Genomic DNA, 18,897 nt, shown 5'->3' with positions numbered 1-18,897 from the left:
ACGAAAGGAGCCACTCCGAAAGGTCTGCGTTTGGAGAGCCCCCATGGACTTTGCAGTGTCTGTGTCCTTTTTTATTTTTTCTAGGGTGGTGTCAACCTCTGGCCCGAATAAGTAGTCGGGGTTGACCGGCTGGTTGAGGATGTTATTTTGTACCTCAGGTTTGAATCCGGAGATTCGTAACCAGGCGTGTCGCCGTAACATGACGCTAGTGTTTATGGCTCTGGCAGCTGTATCTGCGGCATCCAGTGCACACTTAATGGATGGGTTCGTGAGGAGTTGTCCCTCCCTGATGAGGATCTCTGCTCCCTCTTTGTATTGGTCAGGTAGATGTTGGAGTAATGTTTCTAATGTGTCATAATGTGCACGATCGTAGCGAGCTAGGAGCGCCTGAGTATTGGCAATACGCCATATGTTAGCTGCTTGTGCTGCAACCCGTTTGCCAGAGGTCTCTAGCACCTTGGACTCTTTGTCCGGGGGAGGAGCATCTCCTGTCGTCTGCGAGTGCGCCCGTTTGCGAGCATTCGCGACTACTATGGAATCCAGAGGTAGCTGGCCTCTAATGTAGGTAGGATCCCCAGGTGCCGACCTATATTTCTTGTCAATCCTGGGGTTTATTACTCTTGCCCTGGTGGGTTCTTTGAAAATGTCCTTTGCTGGTTTGAGGACACCTTTCAACATGGGTAGAGTTTTTATATTCCTTTCTGAGGATGCGAAAGTATCCATGAGAAAATCGTCCTCGGTGTCAGAGTGAAGTTGCACACCATGATTGGCCGCAGCACGTTCAATGAGGGCGTTGAATGCGGCAGTGTCCTCGGTGGGAGACGTTTTTGCGCCATATAGCTGCGTGTCCTGTGTATCCATAGGTGCACCCGGGTCTACAGGGTCATCCCAAGCCTGGTCAGGGTCCTGTTGGCCTTCAGGGTCCATCTCTCCGGGGTAGAGGACGTGGTCACCCATGTAGTCCTCCAAAGCGTCAGTGTCGGAGTGTGTCGGAGAGAAGGACTGTGGATCTTGGTAAGAGGTATGGAGAGGTTCGTAAAGAACTGGTTCCGAATCCACTGGCAGCTTTTTCTTTAGTGGGATCCGGTAGGAGTCCAGAGCTGGCTCTGAAGTTATTCTCCTCTTGTGGAGCATCATTCTGCCGGTGTCGGCATCGATGATGTGTGATGGTGACGTCTCCGCAGGAGAGCGTTCTGCCTCGAACACATCGAATTCCTAAAGCATGCGACTTCAGAGGCGTCTTGGTGCAAACATCCTGTAACAAAGCAGAAAAAAGCCTACTTTCTGATCACTTGGAAGAATGGATAAGTGACACTAATCTTCCTCCAAGAAGATCCTCCCAATATCATTAAGAGACCTCCATCAGGAAGTAAGCACTTTTGGAAAAAAGGCAGTGGAAAAAGGCTTCTCATCTCCAAAAAGGAATGAATTACATCTCTTATAAATTCGGGTTTGAAAAAAAGGACCCAAGGAGTTCAGATCCATTCACTGTCGAGAAATCGATTAAATGAATTAAAATAGAAAAAAATAAGGCTGCTGGCTTTACATCAGATTCTCCCCTAGCTACATCATGGGGAGTTGGATGTGTGCTGCAGATCTTCAAGAAGCTTTCATTGACATTGTTGTCTCCCATGATCAGGAATTTCTGAGGTTTCTCCACAATCACTACTGGTACAAGATCTTCCATTCAGCCTAAAGTCGGCTCCACAGATTTTATCCAAATGTATGGTATTTGTAGCTATATACCAAACTGGCTGACCAAAGCCTCAACAAATCCAAAGGCTTTGTGCCACAGTCAGACCTAAGCTAGGGCATCAATTGGATTAAAGGGGATTCAGGACAGCTTCTCAGCTGCAGAGTTGTGTTCAGGGTTCAAAACTCATGGATACAGCCAAGTGGTTGGAGGCAGACCATTTTGAAAAGGTGCAGTTCTCACTACTTACATAGCTAACTAACATCAGTTTAGGCCCCCATAACTCCATACAATCTCTTTCAAGACTGATTCTCACTGCAATCCAGTCCGATAATTCCTCTTCTAGGGCATTTGAGGTACAGTCAGTATATAGACATAACAGTACAATAACATTGTGCCTAGCAACATAATGTTGATGGATTTTATCTGTTGCTTCAAGTTCATTTACTTAGCGCTCCACTTACGGTATCTTCTTTGTTTTTTTTGTTTTTTTCGGTTCCTTGAATGCTTGCTGTTTGTTCTGTTATTGTTTGAGTTTTGCCTTGTTTTTTACACATTGCTTCAGTTATCTACTGCTCACACCAGTCTATCGCTTCTCATCCTCAGTCTGTCTCAAGATTCAAAGAAGATGAATGCTAGATATTTTATCCTTCTGTTTATGTGCTGTTACCTACTATTTCAGAAGAAAGTGTTACCTAAGGAAAGACTGAGTTTCTCTCTTTCTTACGGTACCCTATATCTCCCACTTTCCCCACCTCTAGCCCCTAAGGTTTAGCTCATCATATTTTTTCTACTTTTGCAGAGAATGGTGGCTCAAAGGCAACAGTGAAGCAGGTTGGCGGTTGTAATCATCCTTGACTCTTACATTAGACACAGACCGGACACTCCTCCACTCGCTAGTTCTGTATGCAAAGTGCATGAAATCCACTTCAGTCCAGCCATTATCTGCATGCATTTCTGGACTCAATATGCAAAAAGACATCATTCGAAGAGGAGATTATTATCTGTCTAAAATTTCAATCTTTTAAAGACATATTTGACCACACACCAGATCTTGGTCTTGTTCAATGGCATCCAGCGTTTGTCTTTTAGTACCTCACGCCTGGTTGAATACAGGCTTTTCAGCAGTGTATAGAGGACCAGTGGTGCCAGTACTCACGCAGCTGGGAAGTCAGAGTCTCATTCTGAAATTTAGAATTTTGCCCCTGGTAGTGCCAGTCAGTCAGCTGCAGGAGAACCATTCCATAAGAATTTCATGACAAATGATTGTGATCGATGCTTTGCTTATGAGATGGCAGTGCCACATGGAAGAACCTCAAGTTTAAAGACATGCTGTACCATATCAACCTTCTGAAATTGAGGGCAGTTTATCTAGCACTTAAGTCCTTTCTTATAGCACTCAAGATAAACTACCCACTGACAGTGTAAGAATGTAGTATATAAAAAGCAAGGAGTGACATATGTCTTATCACTGGAAGCCGTCAATCTAAAAATCTTATTTCAAGGCAAATGATAATCACAGATGAGCAGCTCATGTGTTCAGACAGCAGAGGTGGAAACAAACCCCAATGTTTTAACAAAGTCATGAATGATTTTTTTTTAACAAAGTACTGTTTGACGTCCTCAGTGATTGGGTGTTTCTTCAGGTAGACATTTCTGCAACTACAGAAAATAAGAAATTACCAGTCTGTGCTTCCTAGTATTACCAACCCAGGAATAGTGCTAGTATGATTGGAGACGTTTCTGTACACATTTTGGGGGTCAGATTCTGCAGAGGTCCTTCACACACAAGTTTTTTTTCCCTGTACTAGTGACCAACGTTTTCTAGAGGTATCAGGAAGGTATAACCACCAGTTGAGAGGCTTTCTCCTCCATGGGATCTTAAAATTGTTTTTTTTACAATGATGTGAAATGTTTTGAGCCCATAAATAAAGCATCTTTACAGCTTTGGACTGTGGAAGATGGGTACCTCTTAGCCATAACCTCCACTTGCAGGTTCAGTAACATACAAATCCTTGGTGACATTAACCTTAAACTGTCCTACAAAACACAATGTGGGGTGGGGTGGGAAGACACTGTCGAAAGGCAGAGTCAGATTTCAGTAATCAGACTATTTTTTCAGGCTCCATCCTCAGAAAGATCATCCCCCCCCCCCCCCTTTTGATGTTATAAGTTCATCCCTGATAAAACTAGAGACTTAAGACAGTGGTTCCTGTCCTCAGAGCGTGGGCTCTCACCTCCAGGGGGTCAGTGGTGGAAGGCTAGTCTGTGGTGGCAGGCTGGTCGCTATCAGTCAGCCAGCACACTAGAGGACTGGTAGGTTATGGGGCACCTCTAAGGTGTCCTCGGAGTGCATGTCATAACCCCAATACTTGCATCAGTGTGGATTTATTAAGAGGTGTTTGATACCAAACACCATAGGGTTCAGTGAAACCATTATGTAGCGGGTAACTTGTAATGACCAATGCCCAGTACATGCCCTAAGATGGTTTCCCTGTTCACTTGCAATACCTAGTAATAGAACTAGACATCACAGGGGATTTCTGCTCATGCGGATAAGTCTTCATATGCATTATAATACACCATTCATTAGGGCTCTTAAGGCCTGAGGTAGGGGTGCCCAACAGTACCTGCAGAGTATTCTGGCATTGTGCACCGTGTTTTCAGAAGGGCATGAACTCTCACGCATCCTGCTAAGGCAGTTTGCATGCGATTTATGTGGGGGGCCTTGTGGGTGGAATAAGACATGATGTAGCCCATAGGGACCCTCTTTAGTACTCATGCCATGGGTACCATAGGTAACAATTACCAAGGACTTACAAGGGTGCTAAATACCTTACCAACTGGGTGACAATTAGACCTTGTGTTTAAGGGAAACACTGGCACAGCAGCCTGGCCAGCAGGCTTCAGCACACGGTCGAAAAAACAGCATTTAGAAGTTCAAATGGGCCAAAAAGGGGAGTGGGGACATGTGCAATGAAGTCCAGCTTCTTACAAAATTACACATACTTTGTCAAGTTCCGATTAAAAAAGATTCAATTCTAAAAGTAAACTGAGTAAACTGGCACCAACAGGCAAGATGAGATACTGGTGGAGTGTTTTTCAGTACAGGAGCAGTGGCAGTTTTCCAGCCTTCGAGGTATGCATCCTGTTTGACGAAATTGCCCAGCTTCCTTTTTTCATTTAAAGAAAGATTTGTGGACAAGTTGTCACTATTCTTATTTTATTGACTTTCGAACATGAAACTTTTTTTTTTTTTTTTACAGGAAATAAATTAAATTTAGCCAATATAATGTACTAATAGGCTGCCAAAAGTTAAAAAGTTTAAACTGGCATTTATACTGACAAGTGTCAAGTATGGAATATGCTACTTACCAGTATGCATCTGTTCTTGGCATGTAGAGCTGCAGAGTTGTACACTTAGCATAGGTCGCCATCTGGTGTTGGGCCCGGATGTTTGCAGTTTGTTTTTCTTCTTGGACCGTCTTTGGAAGTCACGAGTTTGGTGACTCCTCCTTCGGTCCGTACTGCGCATGGGCTTCGGCTCCATCCTCAGATTGTTTTTCGCCAACAGGGAAATGATGGAGCGTAGTAATAACAGTGAGAAACCCATGTGTGTTGTATCTAAATAAGATGGACTGGAACGGATACAGGTAGCCGGGGAGGCGGGTGGGCGTGTACAACTCTGCAGCTCTACATGCCAAGAACAGATGCATACTGGTAAGTAGCATATTCCGTTCGAGGCATATGAGCTGCAGATTGTACACTTAGCATAGATTATATAGCAGTACCCAACCTTAGCGGCGACCACCGGTATCCGTTGCAGCTGTTTGAAAGAGTGTTTTTAGTACAGCCTGGCCCACCCTAGCTTGCTGCTGGGAATGCACATCTACACAGTAGTGTTTTGTGAATGTGTGCGGTGTAGACCATGTGGCTGCCTTGCATATGTCATCTAAGGGTATATTCCCTAGAAAAGCCATAGAAGCCCCTAACTTTCTTGTAGAGTGGGCTTTAGGGGGAACAGATAATGTTCTCTTTGCCTTCTGATAGCAAATTTGTATGCATTTTACAATCCACCTAGCTATCCCTGATTTTGAGATGGGGTTGCCTTTATGTGGTGGAGAAAAGGAAACGAACAACTGTTTGGTCTTCCTGAAGGGTTGCGTTCTTTGTATGTAATATAGCAACGCTCTTTTCACATCTAGTGTGTGTAAGGCCCTTTCCGCAACAGATTGGGGTTGCGAAAAGAAGACAGGTAATTCCACTGATTGATTGAGGTGGAAGGGGGTAATGACTTTGGGCAGGAACTTCGGATTAGTTCGAAGTATGACCTTGCTGTGATGCATTTGTATGTAAGGTTCCTGTATGGTGAACGCTTGTATTTCACCAACCCTTCTAAGGGAAGTGATAGCTACAAGGAAAGCTGTTTTCCAGGTGAGAAATTGTAGCTCACATTTGTGCATTGGTTCGAAGGGCGGACCCATTAGTCGTGTAAGGACCAAATTTAGATTCCATACAGGGGAGGGTGGTGCCCTGGGAGGAATTACTCGTTTGAGGCCTTCCATGAAGGCTTTAATAGCGGGCACTCTGAAGAGTGACAAATGCTGTCTGTTTTGTAGATAGGCAGCGATCGCTGCTAGGTGTAGGCGTATGGATGAATACGCCAGGTTACACCTGTGAAGATGGAGCAGATAGCATATGATGTGTTGTATGGATGCATCTAGAGGGTTGATTGTATTGTTACGGCAGTACATTACAAATCTTTTCCACTTTGCGGCATAGCATGCTCTAGTGGTAGGACGTCTGGCTTCCATGATGATGTTCATGCAATCAGGGGGAAGGTTAAGGTACCCGAATTCTAAGATTTCAGGAGCCAGATCGCCAGGTTGAGCTGAGCTGGGTCCGGGTGCCTGATTTCTCCATGGTTCTGGGTTAGGAGGCATGGGGAAAGGTGCAGTTTTTGATGTGGTACCACTGATAGTTGTAGTAGCGTGGTGTACCACGGCTGTCTGGCCCACGTCGGAGCTACCAGAATGAGTGTGAGGGAGTGCTGTTGTAGTTTCCTGACCACTAATGGAATTAGTGGGAGAGGTGGAAAGGCGTATGCAAATCTGCCTGACCAGTTCATCCATATCGCATTGCCCTTGGACAATGGGTGTGGGTATCTGGCGGCGAAGCTTGGGCATTTTTTGTTTTCGTGGGTGGCGAAGAGGTCTATTTGAGGATGCCCCCACTGTCGGAAGAATGGGTGAAGAACTTGTGGATGCAGTTCCCATTCGTGTAGTTGTTGAGTCTGTCTGCTGAGCAGATCTGCTATGGTGTTTTGTACGCCTGGAACATGTTGTGCCAGGAGAAAAATGTTTTGGGGAATTGCCCATCTCCATATGCTCTGGGCTAAGCGGGAGAGCTGGGGAGAGTGTGTCCCCCCCTGTTTCTGTATATAATACATCGCAGTCATGTTGTCTGTGCGAATGAGGACTGCTTTGCCTGAAATCTGCTTTTGGAAAGATTTTAGGGCTAGAAAGATCGCCAAAAGCTCCAGATGGTTGATGTGGAGCGTTTTTTGCTGTGGCGTCCATAGACCTTGCATTGTGAGGTGTAAGAGGTGCGCTCCCCAGCCGGAGAGCGATGCGTCCGCTGTTAGAGTCACTTGGGGAACCGGGTCCAGGAACGGCCGTCCCTTGGAAAGGTTTGTGGTGTTCCACCACTGCAGAGAGTGATGTGTGCGGCCGTCCACCAACACCAGATCCGTCAGCTGACCCTGGGCCTGGTTCCACTGTTGTGCTAGGCACTCCTGAAGTGGACGCATGTGGAGTCTTGCATGGGGCACTATGAAGATGCAAGACGCCATCATCCCTATGAGCTTCATAAACACTCTTGCTGGTAGAGAGTGTTGAGGAAGGAATATTTTGCGTAAGGCTAGAATGCTTGTGATTCTGGCTGAGTTTGGATAGGCAATACCTTTTGAGGTGTCTATGGTGGCCCCGAGATATTGCTTTGTGTGAGATGGTATGAGGTGGGACTTTTGGTAGTTCACCGTGAAGCCTAGCTGATGAAGCAGTTGGATGGTGCTGTTTGTATGTTGCACGCATTGGTGGTAGGACGCGGCTTTTTTGTGAGCCAGTCGTCTAAGTAAGGGAAGACGTGAACATGTTGACGTCTGAGGTGTGCTGCTACTACTGCTAGGCATTTGGTAAACACCCGTGGTGCAGTGGTGACCCCGAAGGGGAGAACCTTGAATTGGTAATGTTGCCCGTCCACCACGAACCTGAGGTATTTTCTGTGAGAGGGGTGTATTGGAATGTGAAAGTACGCGTCTTTCAGATCCAGTGTTGTGAGAAAGTCTCCCTGGCAGAGGAGTGGGAGGACTTGTTGTAAGGTGACCATGTGAAAGTGGTCTGAATGTATGTAGGCATTTAGAGGCCGGAGATCCAGAATGGGTCTGAGGGTCTCGTCTTTCTTTGGGATTAAGAAATATAGGGAGTAGACCCCTAGATTTCGTTGATTGTCGGGTACCTGCTCTATGGCGTGTTTCTGGAGGAGCGAGAGTACCTCTTGTTTGAGCAGTGTGGAATGCTCTTGGGACATTGGACGGTGCCTTGGTGGGATATTGGGTGGGGTAGATGTTAGCTCGAGGCAGTACCCTGACCGAATGATTTGGGTCACCCATTTGTCCGATGTTATGGACTCCCATACGTGGATAAAATCTTGTAGTCTGCCCCCGACCGGAGTGGAATGGTCTGGGGGGAGCGAAGGGGAGTCATTGTGCGGGTGGGGTGGCAGAACGGGTATTGTTGGTTTTGCCCCTGCCCTTATTGTTGTTGCCTCTGTAACCACCTCTTTGGTTGCCCTTTGAAAAGGTATTTTGAGGAGGGGATTTGTAGGAGGTAGAGGCATTATCGGTGGAGGAGCCTCTACCTGTGCCACGAAAGGACGAGCGTCGAAAGGAACGCTTAGAGGCTTGGGTCTGGAGCGCTCCCATAGACTTCGCTGTGTCTGTATCTTTCTTCATTTTTTCGAGCGCTTCGTCTACCTTTGGGCCAAAGAGTGTTTGCTGGTCAAAGGTGTGATTAAGTATTGATGTCTGGACCTCAGGCTTGAACCCTGATATCCTGAGCCAGGCATGGCGTCGAAGCAGGACACTGGTGTTTATGGCTCTAGAAGCAGTGTCTGCTGCATCGAGGGCACACTTAATGGAGGTGTTTGTGATTAGTTTGCCCTCCTGTATCAGGTCATGAGCTTGGCGTTTGTATTTCTCTGGAAGGTGCTGCATAAGAGCCTCTAATTCATCATAGTGTGCTCTATCATATCGCGCAAGCAGTGCTTGTGTATTTGCAATGCGCCACATGTTTGCAGCCTGGTAGGCGGTGCGTTTACCAGACGCGTCCAGAAGTTTAGATTCCTTGTCTGGTGGTGGGGCATCTCCTGAAGATTGGGAGTTAGCCCTCTTTCTAGCTGTGGAGACAACTAGGGAATCTAGAGGAGCAGGGCCCTTGATGTATGCAGGGTCTGTGGGTGCCGCCTTGTACTTCTTCTCTATTCTAGGGTTTAGTACTCTGGCTCTGACAGGGTCTTTGAATACCTCTGTAGCGTGCTTGGTGACACCCTTAAGCATGGGTAAAATAGCAGTGGAACGATCTTGTAAATCAAATGTATCCAGTAGGAAGTCTTCTTCCACTGGTTCCGTGTGCATGTCCACCCCATGGTAGTGTGCTGCTCTCTGCACTAAATGGTGAAACCCTAAAGAGTCCTCTGGAGGAGACGGCCTTGATGGGTATAGGTCGTCTTGAGGTACATTGGGTACATCAGGGTTATTATAATCCTCCCATGGATCTGGGGTCCCTGGTGGAGTGGGATCCATTGGGGCGTCCCCTGGGTCATTGTCCGGGTCCCCGTCATCCGGGTCTGGGGATGGGGCCGGATCGTAGTGAGGTAAAGGTGGAGGGGGTGGTGGTGGGAGGGGGGGTGGCAGTGGGGAGGGTACTCTAAGGGGAGAAGTAGCTGAGTCCCTCTTTTTGGGTGGAGGAGGAGGAGCCGGAGCCTCAAGGCGACGCTTCTTAGTAATCACAGTCAAAAGGCCAGTCTTTGGATCTCTGGACAAAGTCTTTTGTAAAGGGTCTGGTGTAAACAGAGCCAATGGCGCCGAGTCGTCTGTCGGCACCGGCGATTTCGGAACCGGAGGTTTCGATGTTCTGTGTACGCCCTGCTTTTTGGAGGTCTCCGTGTGTTTCGGCGTCGAATGCTGTTTCGGCGCCGGAGCGTCGGTGCCGACCGATTTCTGTTTGTGTTTGGTCGGCGCCGAGTGTCCAGGCTTCGGCACCGGTGGTTTCGGAGTCGAGCTGGATTTTGCAGGCTTCGGTGCCGAGTGGTGTTTATCGGCACCGGGCGTCGGCTGGCTCGATCCCGAGCTGCCGTGAGACTTTGAGTGCTTCGACACCGGGCCCGAAGGTGGGGTGATCGAGGCTTTGGTTTTGGTTTTGCCCAGGCCGGCAGGCGAGGGAGTAACCGGAGTCTCTTTGGTTTTCGGTGCGGGGCTGGGAGGGGGCATTGTACTCACGGCCCGCTGTCCTGGTGTTACGTCCTCCAGGTCGGAGTCGTCGGCCTCGGAAGCGCTGACGATGTCTTCTCCCAGTTCGGTGTGTGTCTGCCCCGAAGCTTCGGCGTCGTCTCCGAAGATGTCCGGTGGAACTGTCGAGGATGAGTGCGCCATGGTGCGTCGAGCCTTTCGATCCCGGATCGTTTTCTTCGATCGAAAAGACTTGCAGGCGGGGCAGTCTCGAGCCTCGTGTTCCGGAGAGAGGCAAAGGTTACACACCTGATGGAGGTCGGTGTGGGGAAATTTAGACCCACATTTTGGGCACTTTTTAAACGGAGTCCTTTCCATCGGCCGGGACCGGAGTCGCGGAGGGCCCGAAGGCCGGTGTCGATGTACGGGATGGAAAAAGTGCCGCTTCGAGAGATGAAGATGATGAAGGAACTCGAAGAATCGAGGATTTTCCGTCGAGGCTGGAACCGTAGAAGTTCGAAGCCGGAGTACGAAGGATCACATCCGAGCCCGATGGCGGAAAAAAACAATCTGAGGATGGAGCCGAAGCCCATGCGCAGTACGGACCGAAGGAGGAGTCACCAAACTCGTGACTTCCAAAGACGGTCCAAGAAGAAAAACAAACTGCAAACATCCGGGCCCAACACCAGATGGCGACCTATGCTAAGTGTACAATCTGCAGCTCATATGCCTCGAACAGCTATGTTTTTATTTTGTTTTTTTTAAAGAGCTCTGAGTTCCCACACTTGGGTGTGACTAATCAGTGTGGGAATGCACTGAAATCAGTCAACACTGGCATCAGGTATTTAATGCATTGACAAATTATTGGGTCTCCCCTACATGCATCACCGTTCAAAGCCCTACTAGTATACACAGCGGAGGTAGAGGCAACGTATAGGAAGTACACAGCGAGGGGGTTGTTATGCAGAGTCGCCTGTAGATGGGGAATGGGAAGAGCCCCTAAATTCAAGGAATGGATTCATGATCCTATATTTTGGCAAAAGCAGTCACTCACGTATGCGGAGTTGCTTCCGCTCTCTTCCAGGCCAAGGGATGTCTGGAATCCATTGAAAGCATAACTACTAACTACTCTTATAATCAAAGATGCTGGACAGGAGGAGAGCTATGAGGGATAATAGTGCAACAGTTACAGGAGTCATTTATTCACATGTGTACATGCCCGCCCGCTCAGGTACTGAGCTGTAGGGTGGGTTAAGAGACCCAAGTGCCCAAAGCAAGCGCCAGAGATAACGTTAAAACATGTTAAGATGACACGGACAGAAATGGAAATGACCCAAAAGAATGCTGATGATGTACTATGAAACAACCCGACAATGAAAATTGTGCATGCTGGCAATGTGATGTGAACATTTTAACTGAATAGATGTATTGTATGTGCACTGCTGATTTATTTGAAACGCAAATTAACAGTTTCAAAAATCTCTATATATTTTTTTCTGCATAACTAAACAGGTGGTTATTACTAATGCACTTCAGTAAGTATTTATTTACTCTTGCCTTCTGGGGCATAATCGGTTTCAGGCAATGTTTTACTGTAATAATGCCATCAGTGCAACATTATGGGTGCTACAGGAATCGAACTAAAGTAGGTCCAGGAAAGATGCAAGATTGTCTAGAGGAGCTCTGAAGTTTGCAAGTCTCCTTTCCACTATGTTTGAGTGATCAAAAACAGCAAAGGAATACTGTATGTTTAAAGGTTCATTCAGATTAAGGGACCTTTGATACACGTGCTGAATGTCTGAGGCAGAGGTCTCCCGTGACCTAAATGCACAATTGGATAAGACATACCTTTTAGGCAAGCTGAAAGAAGCAGATCTTAGGTACTTGAATAGGTGTTGAAAGAAAAGTTGCACACCGATAAACTCTTCAATGGCAAACTTAACAAGGCTAGGACAAATTCCTACTCATTAAAAAAGAGATGCATCAGCGATAAATCAAAATGTAAAAATTCTGAGTTACCAGTCACAATTATGAGTCTAGGATCAAACGGTCACTACTGCAATTTCTTAAAAAGGAAACATACTGCAAAATTCATTAAAACGTCTGCACCTCTCAATTTTCAAGAGGCCAATTAAAACACAGGAACAGTAAGGAAGTAAAGCATATTTTTTAATTGTACAACAAGCTTTCTTACCATTGCCGCCAATGACCTGCAGTTCTGGGTATTTCTCCTTAATATATTTGATCATATTAATCTGGAAAATTGAATTCCCTTGGGAAGAATCCTAGAAGTAAAGAAACAAAGTTTATCAAAACATTGGTTTAAAAACTTTCATTTATAAAGTTATTCAAAGAATGTTATCCATATTTATTTTTCATTTATTGTGGAGGGTTTTACGTGTCAATCTAGAAAAGACACTAATGAATGAAAGAAAAGTTACTTATCTGTGAACACAGCTGTCCAATACTCACATTTCGTATATGCTGCAATCTTTTATATTCTATGTCTACAGAGCAATGTACACACACAATTACCATTTATTCGACCATACACTATGTGAGAAAGTGGCTCTTGACATTGTTAGCCCTACTTTATGCCTGGACATTGATGTGGTTTTCACTGTAGTGCACAGGGTCCCTGCCTATCAGGTCCCCTGTGCCAGTGCTACTTCCCTAAAACCTATTCCCCTATTGGTCCTTCAGGCCCGTTTGTCCATAGTAAAAGGTACCTGGGTACCAATGGCATGGGAACTGAAGTGTCCCAGGCTGTCACTGCAGCATGCATGGCTTGGTGCAGACAAAATGACAGTCAACATGGCACACTACCTGGGTGCCAAGCCAGCTACCACTGCCCAAGATATAGGCAAGTCACCACTCTAGCAGGTCTTACTAGCCTTCAGTTGGTGTGCACTATATCCCAGTTGAAGGTATATCTAAATGGCCAGATTTGCCCCAACAATATTGGGGGCTATTCTTTAATATTGTAACTGCAGTGAAGCCATTGAGAGCACATGGGCTGCAAACGCAACAACTCAAGTTCCTCAGCACCATGATGGCTTCACTGAACACAGGAGTGTTTGGTACCAAACTAATCTTCACAAACCCACACTGATGCCAGTCTGAGATTTATTGTAACATGTACTCAGAGGGCACTTCAGAAGTGCCCCTTAAAAACCTACCGACCCTAATGTGGGCACGGACTGGCTTTAGGTAGCCTGCCACATACAGACATGTTTCTGGACCTGTGGGTGGAGAGCCTCTGCTCTCTAGAACCAGAAACCATGCACATCCTGGACAGAGGTGTGTCACCTCCACCCACACAATGGCCCAGTGCTCGAAGGGGAAGCTTTAAAGGCCTGCTGCCTTTGTAATGCAACCCCCAGCCTCAGATGGCAGCCCCTGGTTTACACCCCCACTTTGGGTTTGGAAAAATGGCTGTTAAACTTAGAAAGGCTAGGATGTGTGCCAAATCACGCCAACTCCACCCGCCGGGTGGAGAAGGTGAAGTTAAGCACACTTCAGTTCCCCTCCATCTTTAAGATGAGGGGACACTTCCAAGCAGGGCTAGGTCTATGTTCCTTCCCACAGGAGGGAGGCATAATAGTGGGTGTAGTCACCCCAAGTAAGGTGCCCATTGGCCCTACCTACTACTCCCCTAAAACAGCCACTAATTTTAGCATTTAAGTGGCTCTCCCAGACCTAGAAACCAGTTAACTTCGACCAAAGAAGGACGAAGACTATGCCGTGCAGCGAAGCCGGTTGACAACTACTGACTTGACCCCAGCCCTGCCGGCCTGTCTCCAGCTTCCAAGACCCTGCAAGAAGACTATGCCTGTCCTGCAGCCAGCGACTTCCAGAAACCCAAGTAAGACTGACAACTTTGAAAAAGACCAAAACTCAGAGGACAGCGGTTCTGTCCCCAGAATCCAACACAAGGACTTCAGAGTACAGCAGATTCCAGAGTCCTGCCCACTCTGCACCCAACGCCCCCAGCCCATGTCTAGATGGAGATGGGGTACCCCAGCGATCCTCATCTCATCCAGCATTGGCTGGCCCCTCCTGGACGCCACGACACCTGCAGCCTGAATCAAGAGGCTCCCCATGACAGTGTCCGGCTCCGGTAATAAGACTCAGACATCTAAAGGCACCCCCCGCACCCAAAGCCCCCGAGCCTTGAACTAAATAGACTGTGCCCTTACAAACGCCTACAATCCCCATTTACCTCTGCTGTTGTTTATCTCCCTCCCGCAACCTCCGGTGCGACACCTGTAGCCTGTTTGATGGAAGCAAAGTCTCCATTAAAAAGAATTGGGCGCCCAACGTCAAATCTGCACCCCTCCGCTGCTGGTATTGTATGTTTGGTGCCGCTTTGTGGCCCCCCCATACTTTTTCTAACCCTCAAAGCTCGGACCCTGTGTAGGAAGATGGTTCTGTATATACTATACCAAAGTGAGATATAGTGTGCACAGAGTCCAGTGGAACCCAAAAGATAGGCAGAGGTAAAGTTAGATAACACCTCACTCTCTATTTGTGGTAGTGTGGTCGAGCAGTAAGGCAGTATCAGAGGACAGTGTTAAGAATTTGTTGTACACAGTCAGCAAGTGAATTCACACACTTTGAACTTCAGACCAATTGTCTTTGTATAAAAATATTCTTTTAGTTATTTTATTTCCTAGAAAAAAGCAAGCCTGGCACAGGTAAGCGATATGTACTTTGCAGTAAATATACAGATTGCAGCACAGTCTGGATTGCAATTGTAAATGTACTTTGATTTGATTACATTACAGTAGTGTTAATGATAATTCAATGCTTTTCACAATATAGTACATACACTTTGAATGGGATTTTCAGTAAGATTACAGGCAAGTTACTTTTGAGATTACTTTTCTTACACAGAGTAGTATACTGGATACTACTCTGGGACATTTCCTGTAGACCGTTAAGTAAAATCGTTTAGGTTAAACAGAACAATTTTAAAGAATTTCTTTAGGTTTTCAAACTCCACACTTAAAACCTTTTCACTGAAAAACAGCCAATGTTATCCTATGGAGGAAAATAGTGTTATCGGTTTTGAGGTACGTATTTGGTAGTAGGAGGTTCTGGGGGTAGACTCAGGTCCCTGAGGGGCACGGATGCACTCTAGTTACACCCTCAGCAGCACTAGGGCAGCTGGGTGCAGAGTGCTGAGGCCCAATGTTATCCAAAGAGGGATAGGGGGCATCCAGTTTGTGGCTGCTGACGAGCAGGCCACTTGGTTGTGGGAGCAAAGCTCCTGGACTTTAGCTCAGGGCAAATGGGGAAACAAAGTAGCACCAAGGGTGCACCCTCAGCGGCACTAGGGCAGCCAGGTGCAGGGTGCGGTTTCGATGTCAGGCGCCCTGTTTGAAATGGGGAACCTCCGGTTTGCAAAGGCACTGCAGGTTTGGGGACGAAGGTCTTCTGGGTGCAACCACTACTTCAAGAGGTGAGTTGGGAAGTTAGGGGTTGGTTAGGCACCTGTTTGGCCACCCAAGGCCGTGGGACATCATGGGGAGGGGTGCCTTTTGGGGTCGGATCTTCTTACCAGCTTCTGGTCGTGGTTGGGGGGGGCCTTCTGGATTTAAGCTGCAGGTGTCTGCTGGAGGCTTGAGGCAGGTCAAGGATCGCCGGATCTCGGGTTAGGATCGCCAGGGCGACCTCCTCGTGGTGTTTGCCTACTCTAGCTCGGGCCGTGGACGGCGGGTGCTGAGTGGGGCGGATTTGCGGTGTTCGGCCAGAGAATGCAGATGAACAAAGCCGGTGTTCACGGGAGACAAAGTCTTTGTGGTTGAAGGAAGGCAGGTCCTCCGGGGTTTGAGGTTGCTGGCTGCAGGGCACAGTGGAATTTCACAGGAGCAGGTTTGAAGTAGAGACGGGCCGGTAGGGCTGGGGCCAAGTCAGTGGGCATCTTCCTCTTGTTAGCTGCCGCACAGCTGTGGTCCTTCTTTTAGTTTCTTCTCGTCTGAGGAAGAAAGGTTCTGGGGTGCTCCTAAATACTAGATCTAGGGGCGTTACAGGTAGGTAAAAAGGTTGGGACCAATGGGTCCCTTCCCTGGGGTGGATACAACCCCTATTATGCCAACCTCCAATGGGAGGGGACATGAGCCTCTCCCTGGTTGGCGGAGTCCCCCCCATCTGCAAGATGGAGTTGTGCTTCACCTCGCCTCCCCCACCTGAGGGGTAGAGTTGGCAGAGGTGGGCACACCGGTCTTCCTCACTTGTTTTTCCCACCGGTTCTCCCACCCAAACTGGGGGTCAGAACCAGTGGGGACCAGTTGCTGAGAGCAGCAAGTGGCCTCGGTAAGCTTTCCCTCTGTGAGCCCTGCCCATGGGGGAGAACGCTTGGCACCTCGTCCCAGGAAGTACATTGTTTCAGGCCCCAGAGAGCAGCAGGCTCTCATCCCAGGGGTCCAGAAACCTGTCTGGTGGTGGCGGCAGAAAGCAGCCACTCAGCCTGGACACTAGTGGTAGGTTAGATGCCCTCTGTGCATTTTTCATTAAATCCCACACTGGCATCAGTGTGGGTTTAATGTGATGAGAAGTTTTGATACCAAACTTCTCAGTGTAGCCATTATGGTGCTGTGGAGTTTGTACTGACAAACTCCCAGCACCATATACTCTTAATGGCAGCAATGCACGTACAATGCCCAAGAATGGACTTAGACACTGTAGGGGTACAGGGCTTAAGCACCTGTACCCTCACCACTGGTATAGTGCACCCAGCTGGAGGGGTGGCTGATCTATGCCAGGACAGTGGGTTATAGGCATGGTCGACTCTTCACTTTGTTCTGCAACAAAACACGCAGCCTGCGAAGGCAGTGGGAGAGTAATGGTACAGGGCCTCTAAGGGTGGCGCAATAAGTGCTGCAGCCCTTAGAGGCCTTCTCTTGTCACAGTGCCCTGGGTACCTGTAGTACCATTTACCAGTGGCTGACCTGTGGCCGGTGATGCCAATTGAGTTTAGGGTTCAATGCAGTTTTTAGGAAAAGAACGGAGGCCCTGGGTACCCGATTAGCAGGAACCCAGGGCACACTCAGTTAAAGCACATCAGTAAGTCAGCAAAAAGTGAGGGCAGCCGTGCAGAAAGAGGGCACTTTCTCACACCCTGCAACCGTTTCACCTACCTGCAAATAGTGTGGCTTCGAGCACCCCAGTCTCCATTGAAACACATTGGGCTGAACCCAGATTTTGACCTCTGCACTCGACCACCCCTGTGCCGCAGTTTTGGGACTTACCTGACCCTTACCCCTTGCTGACCTTTAGGTCCATAGACTGATATTTACCTGAACAACATTGTTTTAACATGATAACATTAAACTGTTCAGAAATTGTTCAAAATGTGTTGACTTTTGAAAGCGAACAGTATTTTTATTTTAAAACGTTCATAACTTACCACGAAGATCTTGGTCTTAAGATAACGTCTAAACAAAGCTTATTTTTCTATAATTAGTGTGGATCTCCTTTTTGAGTCGTGTCCCCATTATTGGTCAATGCTGTGCAATAAATGTCTTACACTCCTCTGGTTTAAGCATAAGGCTGCTCACCCACGCTACCACTAATCGAGCACTTTGGGTTTTTACATGGAGCCCTGTACACTTTTGGGAAACCCCTGGACTATGCACGGGTATAACCAGCTAGTGGAATACCATATACAGAGGCATCTTCCTACAAGCTACTTCTTATCTATGGACCCTAATGTAAACCAAACTCCTGCCAATGAGGAGACACAAAGCTAACTTTTGTCAGTGGCTCCACAGCTCAGATTGAGAGTTCAATGCATTTCAGCACCTCATGAAAAAGGAGTGTGGCTCTACCCAACTATTTACCTGCCACTACCCAACCACCCACCCGCCTCTACATACCCATTGCTACATACCGATCCATCTATAGCTCTACCTCCATCTCTCTATACATATCTATCTCTATCTATATATGAGATAATAACGCAGCCTAAAAAAAAAAAACTAAGCGATACCAAAGGGGATGATTGACGGAGCGTTTGAGCAAATCAAACACTCACCCCCAGTCAACTGATCTGGGTTTAATCCATCATCTTTCTCTAGCTCACTCCACCACCCCAGTTCAGACATGGCCATATGCAAATCAGTCTGACTCTGTGCCTCATGGGAACAGTCCAGCCCGAACTGCCAAGCCATGTCTTCCCTGGACCGGAAACAAGCATCCTGGGACCGGTTTCGGGTTCATAACCCTCATCAGCCAGGCTATCTTGAATCCAGTGGCAAAGTTGTTTTTGCATTTGTCACCCCGAGTGGGACGGGTATGCTCAGACGCGAGTCCGGTGCTCTCCATGCCACTGGAATCAAGCTATCCTGGCTGAAGAGGGGTGAAACCCCGAAACCGGTCCTAAGATGCTTGGTTCCAGTACAGGGAAGTCCTGGCTTGGCAGTTCGGGCTGGACTGGGTCAAAACTGATTTGAATATGGCTGGGTTCAAACTCGAATGGCATGGTGAGCAAAAAAACAATGAATTTAGGCCCAGATCTCTGTACTTGGGTGAATGTAGGACATTGTTCTGCATTCTGTCCAACTTTTTTTGCAAAAAAACAAACTAGGCTCAAATATGTCAATATTGCATTGTATCTTTATTTAAAATAAAACAAACATTTCTATGACACAGAGAAATGTACTCTTAACTCGTTTGAACATAGACTTTATTTTCA

General features: G+C 47.3%; 1 protein-coding gene across 2 annotated transcripts in view; it reads right to left on the bottom strand.

Moving 5' to 3' along the window:
* The window catches only part of IMPDH2 (inosine monophosphate dehydrogenase 2), a 340,575-nt gene that overhangs the window by 144,818 nt on the left and 176,860 nt on the right, over positions 1-18,897 (bottom strand). For both annotated transcript variants that reach the window (XM_085624345.1, XM_085624344.1), the window contains exon 8: positions 12,394-12,484. In XM_085624345.1, the coding sequence (XP_085480471.1) occupies positions 12,394-12,484 (91 nt within the window). The remainder of the gene's footprint in view (positions 1-12,393; positions 12,485-18,897) is intronic.

Source organism: Triturus cristatus, chromosome 9, assembly GCF_964204655.1.
Source record: "Triturus cristatus chromosome 9, aTriCri1.1, whole genome shotgun sequence".
In the NCBI taxonomy this organism is placed as follows: domain Eukaryota; kingdom Metazoa; phylum Chordata; class Amphibia; order Caudata; family Salamandridae; genus Triturus; species Triturus cristatus.
Note: the sequence above shows the minus strand (reverse complement) of the source record. Positions and strands in the feature narration are given on the sequence as shown.